Source organism: Urocitellus parryii, chromosome 5 (genome assembly GCF_045843805.1).
Source record: "Urocitellus parryii isolate mUroPar1 chromosome 5, mUroPar1.hap1, whole genome shotgun sequence".
Lineage (NCBI taxonomy): Eukaryota > Metazoa > Chordata > Mammalia > Rodentia > Sciuridae > Urocitellus > Urocitellus parryii.
Genome location: NC_135535.1, coordinates 864,231 through 876,722, shown reverse-complemented (window position 1 = coordinate 876,722; position 12,492 = coordinate 864,231). Strand labels below are relative to the sequence as shown.

At 63.1% G+C, this 12,492-nt stretch overlaps 1 protein-coding gene across 1 annotated transcript; it reads left to right on the top strand.

The window, feature by feature from the left end:
• Positions 1 to 7,883: 7,883 nt before the first annotated feature.
• Pim3 (Pim-3 proto-oncogene, serine/threonine kinase) lies at positions 7,884 to 10,838 on the top strand. The gene is made up of 6 exons (XM_026413539.2): positions 7,884 to 8,078; positions 8,162 to 8,271; positions 8,354 to 8,404; positions 8,497 to 8,866; positions 9,470 to 9,646; positions 9,722 to 10,838. Exons 1-6 carry the CDS (start codon positions 7,994 to 7,996, stop codon positions 9,907 to 9,909), a joined length of 981 nt encoding a protein of 326 aa, XP_026269324.1. The 5' UTR covers positions 7,884 to 7,993; the 3' UTR covers positions 9,910 to 10,838.
• The last annotated feature ends 1,654 nt before the right edge of the window (positions 10,839 to 12,492 follow it).

Genomic DNA, 12,492 nt, shown 5'->3' with positions numbered 1-12,492 from the left:
AGCTGACCAAGACCTGGAGGCACCCCTCAGCAGAGGCTGGCTTCCCTTCTGGGCTGGCCTGGAGGCTCCTCCGCCCACCCCCTCCACTTCCTAAGAACAGGGAAGTGGCCCTGCGGGTGGAACACAGTCCAGCCACTTCTGAACTGAAGGCCCTGCCCGGACCTACCTCATGACCCTGGACCAGAGTGGGCTGGCAGAGTCTTGGTCAGAGATGGGGCTGGGGCAGGTTCCCTCCCTAGGCCTCAGTGGACCCCTCTGAGCACTCCCCAAGGCAGACTTCAGCCTACACTCCTGGGGCAGCAGGAGTCCAGAGCTCTGGCAGCCCCGCCCCGCCTCCTTTAGCCTCTGGCAGAGCACAGGGACGCACAGATCCATGGGGGCTCAAGGGAAGCAGGACAGGGCCAGGAAGAACTGCCCGCTGAGCTTGGCAGGGCCCTGACTGACATCCCCAGAGGGAGCCCTTCGTGGGGAGGCTGCCACAGCTCTGCTCTTCATCCTGGGGTGGGCGGAGAGGCCTCCAGGCCAGCCCAGAAGGGAGGCCAGCCTCTGAGGGGTGCCTCCAGGTCTTGGTCAGCTCACCCCACACACCCTGTGGGCTCTGGGTATCCAGACCCCAGCCAACTGTGCTGCCAGGAGTGTCCTGGAGAGGTGCTGTGCTTGGTACTCTCAGGCTAGCAGCTGGGACACCCAGTCTGGTGTGGAGGACATCCCAAGCACTCTGGTGGCTGCTCAGTCCGGACCAGGGCCCAGGGAACCATGCACCTGTGTCCACAACTGTTCCCAGGTGAGCACTGGGCCGTGTGTACATCGTCCAGCTGGCCCCAGAGCGGGCACCCTGGCTGCAAGCCTCCTCTTTCCCCCAGCCCCTGATGCGCTGCTGCATCTGGGACCCAGGTGCTCCTGGTGCCACTAACTGCCTGCCGGGAGCCCCTCCCAGGAGCCAGATCTGGGTCCATCTGGCAGAGGTGGGGCTGGAGGCTCCCTGGGGAACAACACAGCACAGCCTGAAGGCAGCATCAGCTTTCTGGCCTCCACAGGACCTGCCCCAGCCTGACCTGGCTCCAGGCTGTGGCTGCAGGATCCAGTCCCTGCCCGCAGGCCTGAGAAGAGAGGGGCCTGGTGAGGGGGCCTCCTGCATCAGGTGCCCCCTAGGTGCTGAGCTCTGGGAAAACACACTATTCTAGTGCTCCTCCAGCAGAACTCTGGGTCAGACCTGTTTTTGCTGAGAACCACTGGCTGCCCCCACCATGCTCCGGCCTATTTCTGAGCCATTAAAGATGGAGACCCACAGGCTTGCAAGCCCCAGACTGTGTGGGCTGGCAGGGAGGGGCCCGCTGGGCCTCATCTGAAGCTGCTATCTGTCTTGCTCTGTCCAGGCCTGACCTGTTCTTGGGCAGAGTTCATGCTCTGGCAGCAGCACTCCTCTCTGAGTGCACGGCAGGGCCAGCTGCCAGACATCGTCTCATCCTGCTTCTGAAGTTCCTCCTCCTGCCAAGGTCACTGCTGTCTCTGACCACATGCACAAGGGGGTGTGACAACAGTGCCCCCCGGGGCTGACATGGGCAGCCCAGGCAGGTATGCAGCAAAGTGCTCACCAAACGTGCACATCCAAGGTCATAATCACGTCCAAGCCCACATTTGGGGGAATGTTTGCTGAGGCCGTGATTCCTGGGGTTCACCAAGAGAGGGGTTCCTTTGTGACCTGCTGTGGTCCAGGCAGCACCTGGGGCCAGTCCTAGGACCATCCACAGCAGCTTCAGAACTTCTCATCACTGCTGCTGCAAGTTCCAGGCTCAGGGTTCCGGAAGCCGCTAGGACTCAGGTCATGAGCCCCTACCCCCCTGGGAAACCACCTGATTGGCTCCAAACTGCACAGCCCTGATCCCAACCCTTGGCCAGTTATGGCCCCAGCCAGCCCTAGCCAGGTGCTGGGCCTCTGTGAAGTTCTTTGCCCCCACCTGCCCCCTCTTCTACCCAAACTTGGAGACTCAGGAAAGCTAGGTTTCCCCTCCCAGGAGCCCCCCCCCCCCAGTGAGGGGAGCTATGCTCCTGCCTACTTGGGCCTGCAGGCTCTGAGCTCCCCTGGGGCCACATGCAAACCCTTCTGGATCCCTGGGGATTTGCTGCTGTGGCACCTGGAGTCTCAGCCACTCCAGGGGTCAGGGTGTGTCAGCAGAGGCACCCTGCAGCTCAGCCCCTGTGGACCCTGTAGAACAAGTAGGAGGAATTACCCTGGCTCCCACCAGTCGTAGCTCCCTGGCCTTGAGCATCTCCCCTAGAGGTGACTGGGGCATGTTGGGCCCTGAGGCCAACTTGTCCTAGGAAGCCACAGGACTCTATTGATGAAGTTCTGGGGTCTGTGCCTGCAGTGACAGCTACATCCTCCTTAGCCACACCTATGAGGCACCTATTGTGTGCGGTGGAAGTGCCTGTCAGCCACAGGCTTGCCCAGGCCCCATTCTGCAGACAGGGAGATGAAGGATGGGAGGGGCTGGGGACGAGCTGCCCTTCGAGGCCAGGTCCGTGGCAGGTCGAGGCCTTAGCTGGGTCATGAGTAGGGCCTGGGCAGAGGGAACCCATCCCCATGCTGGGATCAGGGGATGTTCCCCAAAGGTGAGCCAGGGAAGGCACCGCAGGAGGTGCTGACCCAGGTGGCCCAATGTGGTCCAGCCCAAAGCTGCAGGTAGCCTGGCCCTAACCAGAGGCCACAGTGCTTGATGGAGAAGCACCTGCCCCACCCCATGCCCAGTTCAGGTCTGCTGCCACAGGGCCCTTGCAGTCCCGGTTCAAGCTGCCCCAGCTTGGCTGCAGCTCTCCGGGCTGCTGAGTCCAGCTGGGTCACCTTGCCCACTCGGCTGTCAGGGACCCTGTTTGAGCCTGGATATTCCATGGCACCCTGCTTGGCAGGATCAGGTGAGGACAGGTGGCCATCCACACATACAGGCTCAGGCTAAAGGGTGGCTTGGGGTGAGCACCGCTCAATGGCAGCAGGGTAACACCCAGGGAGCAACAGCTTCCAACCCTACGTGGCCTCAGCTGGGCAGGGAGGTGGCACAGCAGCCTCTGGCACGGGCTGGAAGAAGGGCCACAGCTGGGCCAGAGTTCACGCAGGCTGCCTTCCCAGTGCCTACTGAGCCCTCTCCCAGCACTCCCATGCCTCTGGGAACTGTTGCAAAACCCGACCAGCCTCTCCAGCTCTTCTCCACGCCGGGTGAGCGGCTGTGCCAAGGAGTGTGGAGGCAGGAGGGGAAAGGGTGCCACCTGTTCCCTCTGTGTCCTGAGAGTACCACTCCCAGTCACGTCACCCGGCAGCCACCCTGGGTGCCCGCACAGGGTGTGCAGTGGGCCTGCATGGTGCTGACCCAGCTGGTCAGGGCCACGCTCAGGAGGGGTTAGACTACACAGTGCCCAGCCTGGAGCACCAGGGGCCAAGGTGTGGAACCAGTGCCAACTGGGCCTGGAGGGCTGTGGAGGAATCAGCCCAGGCCAGGCCAGGAATCCTGCCAGGGAAACCCAGGTCAGGGTGCTTGGTGTCCTACTCTGCCTGACTGTCACTGGGACTGACCCTGATAGCTGAGGGGGCACATACTGGAGCCCAAACCAGGCTGGAAGAGAACAAAGGGGGCCCTGGGGAAGGAGGCGTGAGGGGTGACACAGCCACAGGCCTTGGTGGGGGAGGGGCAGTGAGAAACTGGACACAGACCCAGTGGAGAGATGTCAAAGATGGCCATGACAGTGTGGGGTAGCCTGTGGTCCGTCCAGGGGCAGCTGGACACAGATTAAGGAGACCCCGTCACTGGCGGGGGACTGGGGTGGACAGACCCCAGGGAAGGGGGAAGAGGGCCCACAATGTCTAAAGGACACAGGACAGAGAAGGGTAGCTGGGAGAGTGTACTCACCCCACGGTCCCCTCTGTGACGCCCAGCCGAGCGTGAACTCTGTGTGTTCCCAAGTTGTCTTGAGCAAGAGTACCTGTGTGTGTGAGTGGGGACGTGTGTGCACGCACGTGTGTGTGTGTGTGTGTGTGTGTGTGAGAGAGAGAGAGAGAGAGACTGGGGCTGGGGGTGTGGCTCAAGCGGTGGCGCGCTCGCCTGGCATGCGTACAGCTCAGGTCCGATCCTCAGCACCACATACAAAGATGTTGTGTCCACCGAAAACTAAAAAATAAATATTAAAATTCTCTCTCTCTAAAAAAATAAAAGAAAGAGAGAGAGACTAAGAGGATCTGGGGCTGCCCTCCATCCCACCCTCCCTTCTTCCCCAATCCAGGGAGGCCAACCTGGCTCCTGTCACCACAGCAACAGCAGGACAGGGTGACCTGTGGGACTGACTGTGCATGGTGTCCACACCACTGCAAGGCAAGGATGCCGTGAGCTGGGGTGCAGCAGGGTCCCCAGAGGCAGCATCTGCCCTGCTCCTCAAGCCCCCTTCTGCGGAAATGCTTGCTTTGGGGACAGGCAGGTGGAGGCCCCAGGTTCTCTGTGAGGCTGCCCCTCTCAGCAGGACGTCCAATGGGGCTCCCGTGCAGCACGGGCCCTGCTGGCCTCTCTGCCTGTTGGAGAGCCCCAGCTCTGTGCCCGGGGGCCACACCTGCTCATGGGCCCAGAGCTATTTTTAAGGACCACTGGATAGGCCTTCCAGGGACCAGGAAAACACAGGTGGGGACTGGTACTTGGCTCTGTGTGGGCCTTGGCCAGGAGGGACCTCAGGGGCAGGCGTGACCTAGGTCATCCCCCAGGGGCCAAGTCCAGGGTAAAAGCCCACCCACACACCTCTGAGACTGAGCCTGGCTCCCTGAACAAGAAGGCAGAGCCTCTGTTTGCCAAGCTGAGAAGTGGAACAGACCATGCCCAGCCCTGAGTAGGGGCCGGGCCAGACACAGGGGTCCCCAGTGCTCTGCCCCAGTCATGGTGTCTTCGATGGCCACACAGGCAAAACCACGAGGTCCCCCACAGCCCACTCCTTAGACCAGAAATGGAGTAGGAAGGAGGCCTGATGTTGGATGGGCAGCCCCTGGCAGGTGGGGACGAGGGTCCATTCTGAGTCCAGATGAGGCCACACCCCACACAGGCGTGTGAAACAGTGGACCCACAGCACACACCTCTGCTGGGAGAGATGAAGGGCTAGGGGAGCCACCACCCCAGGAAAGGCTGCCTTCTGTTTGCCTCCAGGACCAGGCTGGGACCCTCTGGGACCAGGCTGCAAGACCCCTCCCCACTCCTAGAGCCCTCTGGAGTCTTGCACCAGAGGTGCTGTGCAGGAGGCCCACCTTTTAAGTGAAGGGAAGAAGGGGCAGTGGGCAGCTGGGCCCACGCTGCCCTGTTAGTTTGGGGAGACCTGGAGCGTTCACAGGGGAGGTTACCTTCCTGTTTCAGTCAGATTTTTTTTTTTTTCTGCTGTGACCAAAAGACCTGACAAGAACAATTTCAGAGGAAAAAAAAGTCTATTGGCACAGGTTCAGAGGTCTCAGTCCACAGATGGCAGATCCCTCCATCATGGCACAAGAGTCGGGTAGGAAGGAAGCTCAGGACACAGCCACCAAGAAGCAGAGAGGGGTGGGGGCGGACGGGGGGGGGGGTAGAAAGAGAGAGAGAAAGGGAGGGAAGGAGAGCGGTGGGGGGAGAGGGTGCGCTCCCCTGACCTGGGACCACACCCCAAGGGCACGTCCCAGCCACACCCTACCTCCCCAGGGTTACTCCCAGGTGATCCTCGGCAGAGGATGGAGGCTAACTGGGGAAAGGTCCTGGTCACCCACCAATTGTCTTCTAAACTCTTTTGCACTGTCTCACACAGGAGCTTCTGGGGGACGCCTCACATCTAAACTCTAACATCACCCCAGATTCTGGTCTCCCCAAGCTGACTCTCAGAGACCAGCCTGGGTCACAGCTAGGATGGGGTGGGGGCACTGGCCTGGAGACTCACACAGTGGATAGTGGTCCACTGTGAAGGGACCAGGGACGCAGCTCCTCCCAGGTGCTGACCCCTCCATCAGGATCTGCTGTGGCCACCAGCCGGATCCCAGACTGTTCTCCAGCACTCCCACCCTCCCAGGTCTGAAGGTCAAGGTCCAGGATAGCCTGCTGTCCTGTCATAGGGGAGGGAGCCTCAGCCTGTCCTCTCTAAGGACCCGCAGTGGGCACAGCCCCTCCTGCCTTGCAGGTATTGGGCAGTCTGCAGAGAGATGGGCTTGGGCACCCTACCTGGGACTTAACGCTGTGGGGGGGCCCTGTGCTGGCTGGCATGGGAGGCCATGGTTTAAATGGCCAGCCCTGGCCCTGCCCTCATGGGCCACACTACAGAAAAAGGCCAGTCAGAGCTCCTAGGGAAAGGAGGGAGGACCACAGGCCCCAAGAGCAGGAAGAGACCAGCAAGGCTGGGTCCCCAGCTCTGGGCAGATGGGGTGAGAGCTACACAGGGGCTTCTGAGTCACAGAGGGTCTTGAGCTGGCCCTCTGCTAGCGGAAGGCTACAGGACCCTGAGAAAGGCTGGGGTCGGGGTCACTGGCATCAGTGGAAGGAAAGTGCCAGTGCTGGTGAAGGATGGCAGCCAGGCTTGGGCAGCTGGAGGTGCTGAGGGAAGCCCAAGATAGGTGTGTGCAGGGTCACACCAGGGGGCTAGGAACAGCCCCACCATGCTTGGATCCCTGCCTGGACACTTACTGGGAGCACCTGACAAGGGTCCCTTTGGTCCCACAGCCCTTAACTCACTCTTGGGGCCAGGGGGAGCTGGCAGATGGCCACTCACACCCAGAGTCCTGAGTTGCTCCTAGGTCAGTGACTCTGGACTGGACAGAGAGCAGCAACCTGTAGGATTATATCAACCCTGGAGAGTCTGGGGTCTGGACAAGAAACAGAAAAGGGAATGGGTAGGCTCAGGTCCCGACCAGGATCATGTGGACCAGGGCCCGAGCACAGCCACCGCTGCAGGCGGGGAGGACCCCCTGGTCCAGGAGAACAGCCGCCAGGGCGATGCCAAGAAGATGGGGGCAAAATGAGAGCCCTCCAGGCACAGGTTGGCAGGGCAAAGGAGGGCAGGCATGTTCTGGAGGGCCTGGGGCCATGGTGGTGAGGTCTGAAACGGCGAGAAGAGGTGGCGCCCTGGGCAAGGCGGGGACTGGGTCGCCGCGGAGCGGCAGCAGGGGGGTTCTCCCCATACCGGGTAAAACGCGAACTGGGGTGCGCAAGGCGCCAGTGACATACACGCACAGTGTAAGTCACACAAGGCCTGGGGTACCGCGGGGGCTCTTCGAGGACTTCTCTTATCAGCGGGGCCCGGTACCCACTGCCCTACTCGCTCTCGGGACACCCACGCGGGGCCCAGCGGGGGGGGGGGGGGACGCGTGTCTCAGCGGCCAGGCGGGTGACCTTCCTCGGTGCCGCCTGTAGGCGGAGCCGGAAAGCCCCGCCCCCCGCCGCCACTGGCTGGGGTCCCGGTGTCCTTTCAAAACCCCAATTCTTATTGGCTCCCGCGGCCCCTCCCGAGATGCGCTGCCACCGCCCGCTCGCGAGCTGCGCGTGCGCGGAGCGAGCAAGCGCGCGGCAGGGAGCCGCTGCACGCCGTGCGCCTCCGCGACGCCACTACGGCAAGCTAGTCCCGTCAGATCGCCGCGCCCCGCCCGTTGCGCGGCCCTGGTCTACCGGGCAGGCGTCGCCCGGCTGCCCGGGCGTCACGCCGGCAGGTTCCGGGCTGCAGCGCCGCGCGGGCCGCGAGCGGAAGGGGGCGGGGCCTCTGCCGGTCCCGCCCCCGCGGAGGGATACGCGCCGCCGCGGCCCAAAACCCCGGGGCGAAGCGGCCGGGGCGTGTGAGCCGCTCGGCCTGCTGCGCGTCTACGCGGTCTCCGCGCGGCCCGCCTCGCCGAGCGCCGGCCTCGGGCCCCCAGGGCCGGTGTGCGGCGCGCCCGCCCGATCCGCCAGGCTGCTGCGGCCCGGGAGGCCGCCCTCCCGCGTCCGCGCCGGCCCGGTGAGAGGCGGCGCAGAGCGCGAGGCCGCCCGCGATGCTGCTCTCCAAGTTCGGCTCCCTGGCGCACCTCTGCGGGCCCGGTGGCGTGGACCACCTCCCAGTGAAGATCCTACAGCCAGGTACGCGCGCGGGCGCCGGGCGGGCCGGGGCGGGGGCAGGGGCGCGCCCTAGCCCGCACCAACCCGCCCGCGCGTCCCCACAGCCAAGGCGGACAAGGAGAGCTTCGAGAAGGTGTACCAGGTGGGCGCCGTGCTGGGCAGCGGTGGCTTCGGCACGGTCTACGCAGGCAGTCGCATTGCCGACGGACTCCCAGTGAGTAGGCTGCCGGGCGGACCCGGGTTCTCCCGCTCCGCGATTCCGCTGCCGGTACTGACCGCTCACGTCCCCTTCGCAGGTGGCCGTGAAGCACGTGGTGAAGGAGCGAGTGACGGAGTGGGGCAGCCTCGTAAGTCCGCGGGCGCGGGACGGATGGACCGGCGGGCGCGGGGCGGGTGCCGCCGCGCCTGGGCTTTGTGCGCTGACCGCCTTGTCCCCTAGGGCGGTGCGGCCGTGCCCCTGGAGGTGGTGCTGCTGCGCAAGGTGGGCGCGGCGGGCGGCGCGCGAGGCGTCATCCGCCTGTTGGACTGGTTCGAGCGGCCCGACGGCTTCTTGCTGGTGCTGGAGCGGCCCGAGCCGGCACAGGACCTCTTCGACTTCATCACGGAGCGCGGTGCCCTAGACGAGCCGCTGGCGCGCCGCTTCTTCGCGCAGGTGCTGGCCGCCGTGCGCCACTGCCACGGCTGCGGGGTGGTGCACCGCGATATAAAGGACGAAAACCTGCTGGTGGACCTGCGCTCGGGCGAGCTCAAGCTCATCGACTTTGGCTCAGGAGCGCTGCTTAAGGACACGGTCTACACCGACTTTGACGGTGAGCGTCGCGGAGGCCGCGTTCCGGCGACTGTTGAGCCGCCGCGCGCCCCACCGGATTTGCGGGGGTGGGGGCGGGGGAGCGCCTGGGCTGTCCCCTCAGCCGCGTTGGGGCGCTGGGATCTCTATTAGGGAACTGGGGTGACAGCCTGGGAACCCCACGGTGCGCGCATGACGCAGGGCGCAGTCTTCTGTTCCATACTGCCGCCCCCCCTCCCGGAGCCTGGGCGGCGCTCGTGGGACTCCCTGCGTGCGTGCAGAGCGCGGGGGCGCCGCGGCAGAAATCCCCGCATTGCGGAGCGCGGGGAAGCCCGGGCTCCCCGCCTCCTGGCCCTCCCCTCGCCCGCAGGCAGACTCGTCGTGGGCTGGGGCGGGACCTAGCCGGGAGGCCACTCCCGTCGCATCTGTTTGTTGTGAAACTGGAGCTCTGGCTCATGTGACGCGCTCCTCCGCAGTGGGTCCAGCTGGGGGCGTGCTGGCCCCTCCCTGCCGGCCCCTCCGCGGTGGGCAGGCCCACGGGGTGTTTCCAGCTTGATGACATGCGGGATTTTGAGGCCAGGCTAGGACTAATTAGCGGGAGCACTGACCCTGTGTGTCCTCTCAGGCACCCGGGTGTACAGCCCCCCAGAGTGGATCCGCTACCATCGCTACCACGGGCGCTCTGCTACCGTGTGGTCCCTTGGTGTGCTGCTCTACGATATGGTGTGTGGCGATATCCCCTTTGAGCAGGACGAGGAGATCCTCCGTGGCCGCCTGTTCTTCCGGAGGAGGGTCTCCCCAGGTGTGTAGCTGTGCATCTTGCTGTGGGGAGGGGCTGGGAGTTGAGCCCCTCCTGATGCTGTCCCCTCCCCCACAGAGTGCCAGCAGCTCATTGAGTGGTGTCTATCCCTGCGGCCCTCCGAGAGGCCCTCGCTGGACCAGATTGCTGCCCACCCCTGGATGCTGGGGGGAGAGGAGGGTGCCCCTGAGAACTGTGACCTGCAGCTTTGTTCCCTGGACACTGACGATGGGGCCAGCACCACATCCAGCAGTGAGAGCTTATGAGGAGGAGCCTGGACTTGCTGCTGGGGGTCTGGGCTGGGCTGAGCCAACCTCCCAGAATACTGACTTCTCTTCTGCCTGGGCTGTCTCCTGCAAAAGCAGTGACCTCTGATCCCTGGTGACCTTTGCCCTTGGCACCGGGCGGTTTCCTTTGCTTTGAGTGCCTTTTTGAACGCTGCTCCCTGGGACTGGGTTTTCTCGAGCTCTTCTGTCCAAAGATGGCTCGGGGCAAAGCAAGGTCCCACCTGCCCTGGGTGGATACTTGAACCAGAGACTTCTCCCACCCTACTGCCCCGTTGCGGGGGGGCAGTCTTTCCATCTGATGGTGTCTGATCTGGAGAGCCCACCTCCTTGTCTCCAGTCTCATGGTGTTCATCTGGGCATGTCCCTGCACAAGCAATGCAACGTCGGGCCTCTGCTGCCCACTGCCCCACTGAGCTGTGTCCACGCGTGCCAATGTCAGTTATTTATGGTGTGACCCCCTGGAGGGTGCCCCTGCCCGCTGGGCTATTTATTCTTTAATTTATTTGTTGAGGTTACTTCCTCTGAGCAGTCCTCCAAGCCCCTGGGATGGCCAGGGGCAGGCAGGTTGAGGGAGGCTGTGTGTCCCTGACCCTGGTTCTATTCCTGCACCTGGAGTTGGTCCCCAGACCCACCGTGTCTGTAGGAGGAGGAACTTGTACAGTGGCTAACTTAAGGGGAGTGGGTGATTCTCCCACCTTGGGCACTCTGCCCCGGGGGTGGGTTTTAAATTATTGACCTTGTACAGTCTGCTTGCTGGCTCTGAAGGCTGGGGGTGGGGGGCCAGAGTCTCAAGCCCTTAATTTATTTTAGCAGCCGTGTTTCTGTGACCCCGGTGTGAGTAGGCATCGGGAAAGTGAGATGTCTGGAGATCATATTTTTTATACAGGTATTTCAATTAAAAATTTTTTTTTTGTACATAATGGATTGGATGCCCTGTGTTGATTGGGCTGGGTGTTTGGTGGAGGGGGGAGCTCTGAGAGGAGGGGCCCAGACTGCCTCTTCCTAGTGTCCCCGCCCTCAGGCCAGGGGTCCTGCATGTGGTGCTGGCCCTGGGTGTCATCCCATTCTGTGCACCAGCATGCTGGGGGCAGGTTGGTCCAGCAGGGCTAGTGAGAGGACAGTGTTGCTGTCAGCCTGAAGGCCATGCCTGGGAATGGCCTCTGACCTCTAGGAGGCCCAGCTGGGTGAGAGATGGAGATGGTCACTCAGGTGTGGAGAGGGAGAGGTCTGTGCTGCCTTGTGTCTGGGGCTAGTAGGAGTTTGTGGGAGGGATAGGAGGTGTCAGGCAAGTGCTGGTGTGTGCAGATGACAGGTCTGGGGTCGTGAGGTCAGATGCTGACAGAGAGGCAGCCCCCAGTGGTTGGGCACTGGGCTGACAGGTGTGGGGAGGGACCAGTGGGAGTGGGCCACGTCCAGGTGTGGAATGGGTCAGGTATGGTGTGTCTGGACTCGCTCCACAGCCTGGACCTGGTCAGCCCTCCCTGAGCCTGCTGGGGAGCAGAGGTTCTTCAGTTAACGCACCCCTCCTGCACACACCAGAATGGGGTCTTCAGACAGCACCACCCTAGGGTGGGGCTCGGTGGAGCACTCAGGGGTTTCCTGGTGTAAATGCCCCTGGTGGGGACAGTTCCACAGCCACCCTGGTGACAGTGACCCTTTGGTCACCATGGGCCAGGTCTCTCCACCTGCTAGCTGAGGGTGCCCTCCTATTCATGTATCCACCTACTTCCCCTTCCCTTCATTTCTGCGCATCCATGCATCTGTCCACCCATCTGACCACTGGATAATCCTCAGGGAGCTCACCTTTGCTGGTCCTGGCAGGAAGATCTTGGGCTGTGATGGTGGGAGTGTTGTGGGGGCCCAGCAGGGCCGTGGGAGCATGGTGGCATTTTGGAGGCTGACCCAGGTCCAGGACAAAATGTTCATGGAGGGTGGTGCTGGTCGGCTTGCTCAGCACAGAGGTCAGGTGAGCAGAGCTTGTGGGGGCTTCGCATAGCGGCCTTGTGCCACACACCAGTGCTGGCGGGCAGTGTCCTAGCACTCCACAGGTTGGGTGGGGAGCATAGTCATGGGCAGCACATAGCTTGCCATAGGCCACTGCCCAGCAGGGGGTTCCCAGTCTCTGCAGGAATGTGCCAGGCCTGGGCAACCCCAGAGTGGAAGGCCAAGCCACCTCGGGTCCAGCCTGCCTGGGACCCTCTGGGATGAGAGGAAAATGGACGTCAGCTCTGCTAGGCCCACCTCCCCACCCCCACCCACAGTCCTGTGTGCATCCTGGTCACGGGGCCTGGGGTGCTGCTGTCTGCCCACTCCTTGGCTGGACGCCATGGGTGTCAGTAGCTCCACCAGGCAGGGACTCCCGGGTTGTCCTAGGGGACACCAAGGCCCAGAGAGTCAGGAACCTGTTTGTCAAACTGTGGTAGCCCCCCAATGCTCCGAGTGGGGGCAGTGCCAGTACCCTGGGTGGCAAGGGTGTGGGTGCAGGCTCCTGGATCTTGGCCGCCTAGCCCAGGGGTGGCATGCTGAGGAGCCTGTGGCACCGCCAGGCCCTCCTCACCCTTC

Coding starts and splice junctions, on each gene's coding strand:
- Pim3 (XM_026413539.2), top strand. CDS start 7,994: ATGCTGCTCTCCAAGTTCGGCTCCCTGGCGCACCTCTGCGGGCCCGGT. Junction 8,079..8,161: donor AGTGAAGATCCTACAGCCAG/GTACGCGCGCGG, acceptor GCGTCCCCACAG/CCAAGGCGGACAAGGAGAGC. Junction 8,867..9,469: donor GGTCTACACCGACTTTGACG/GTGAGCGTCGCG, acceptor GTGTCCTCTCAG/GCACCCGGGTGTACAGCCCC.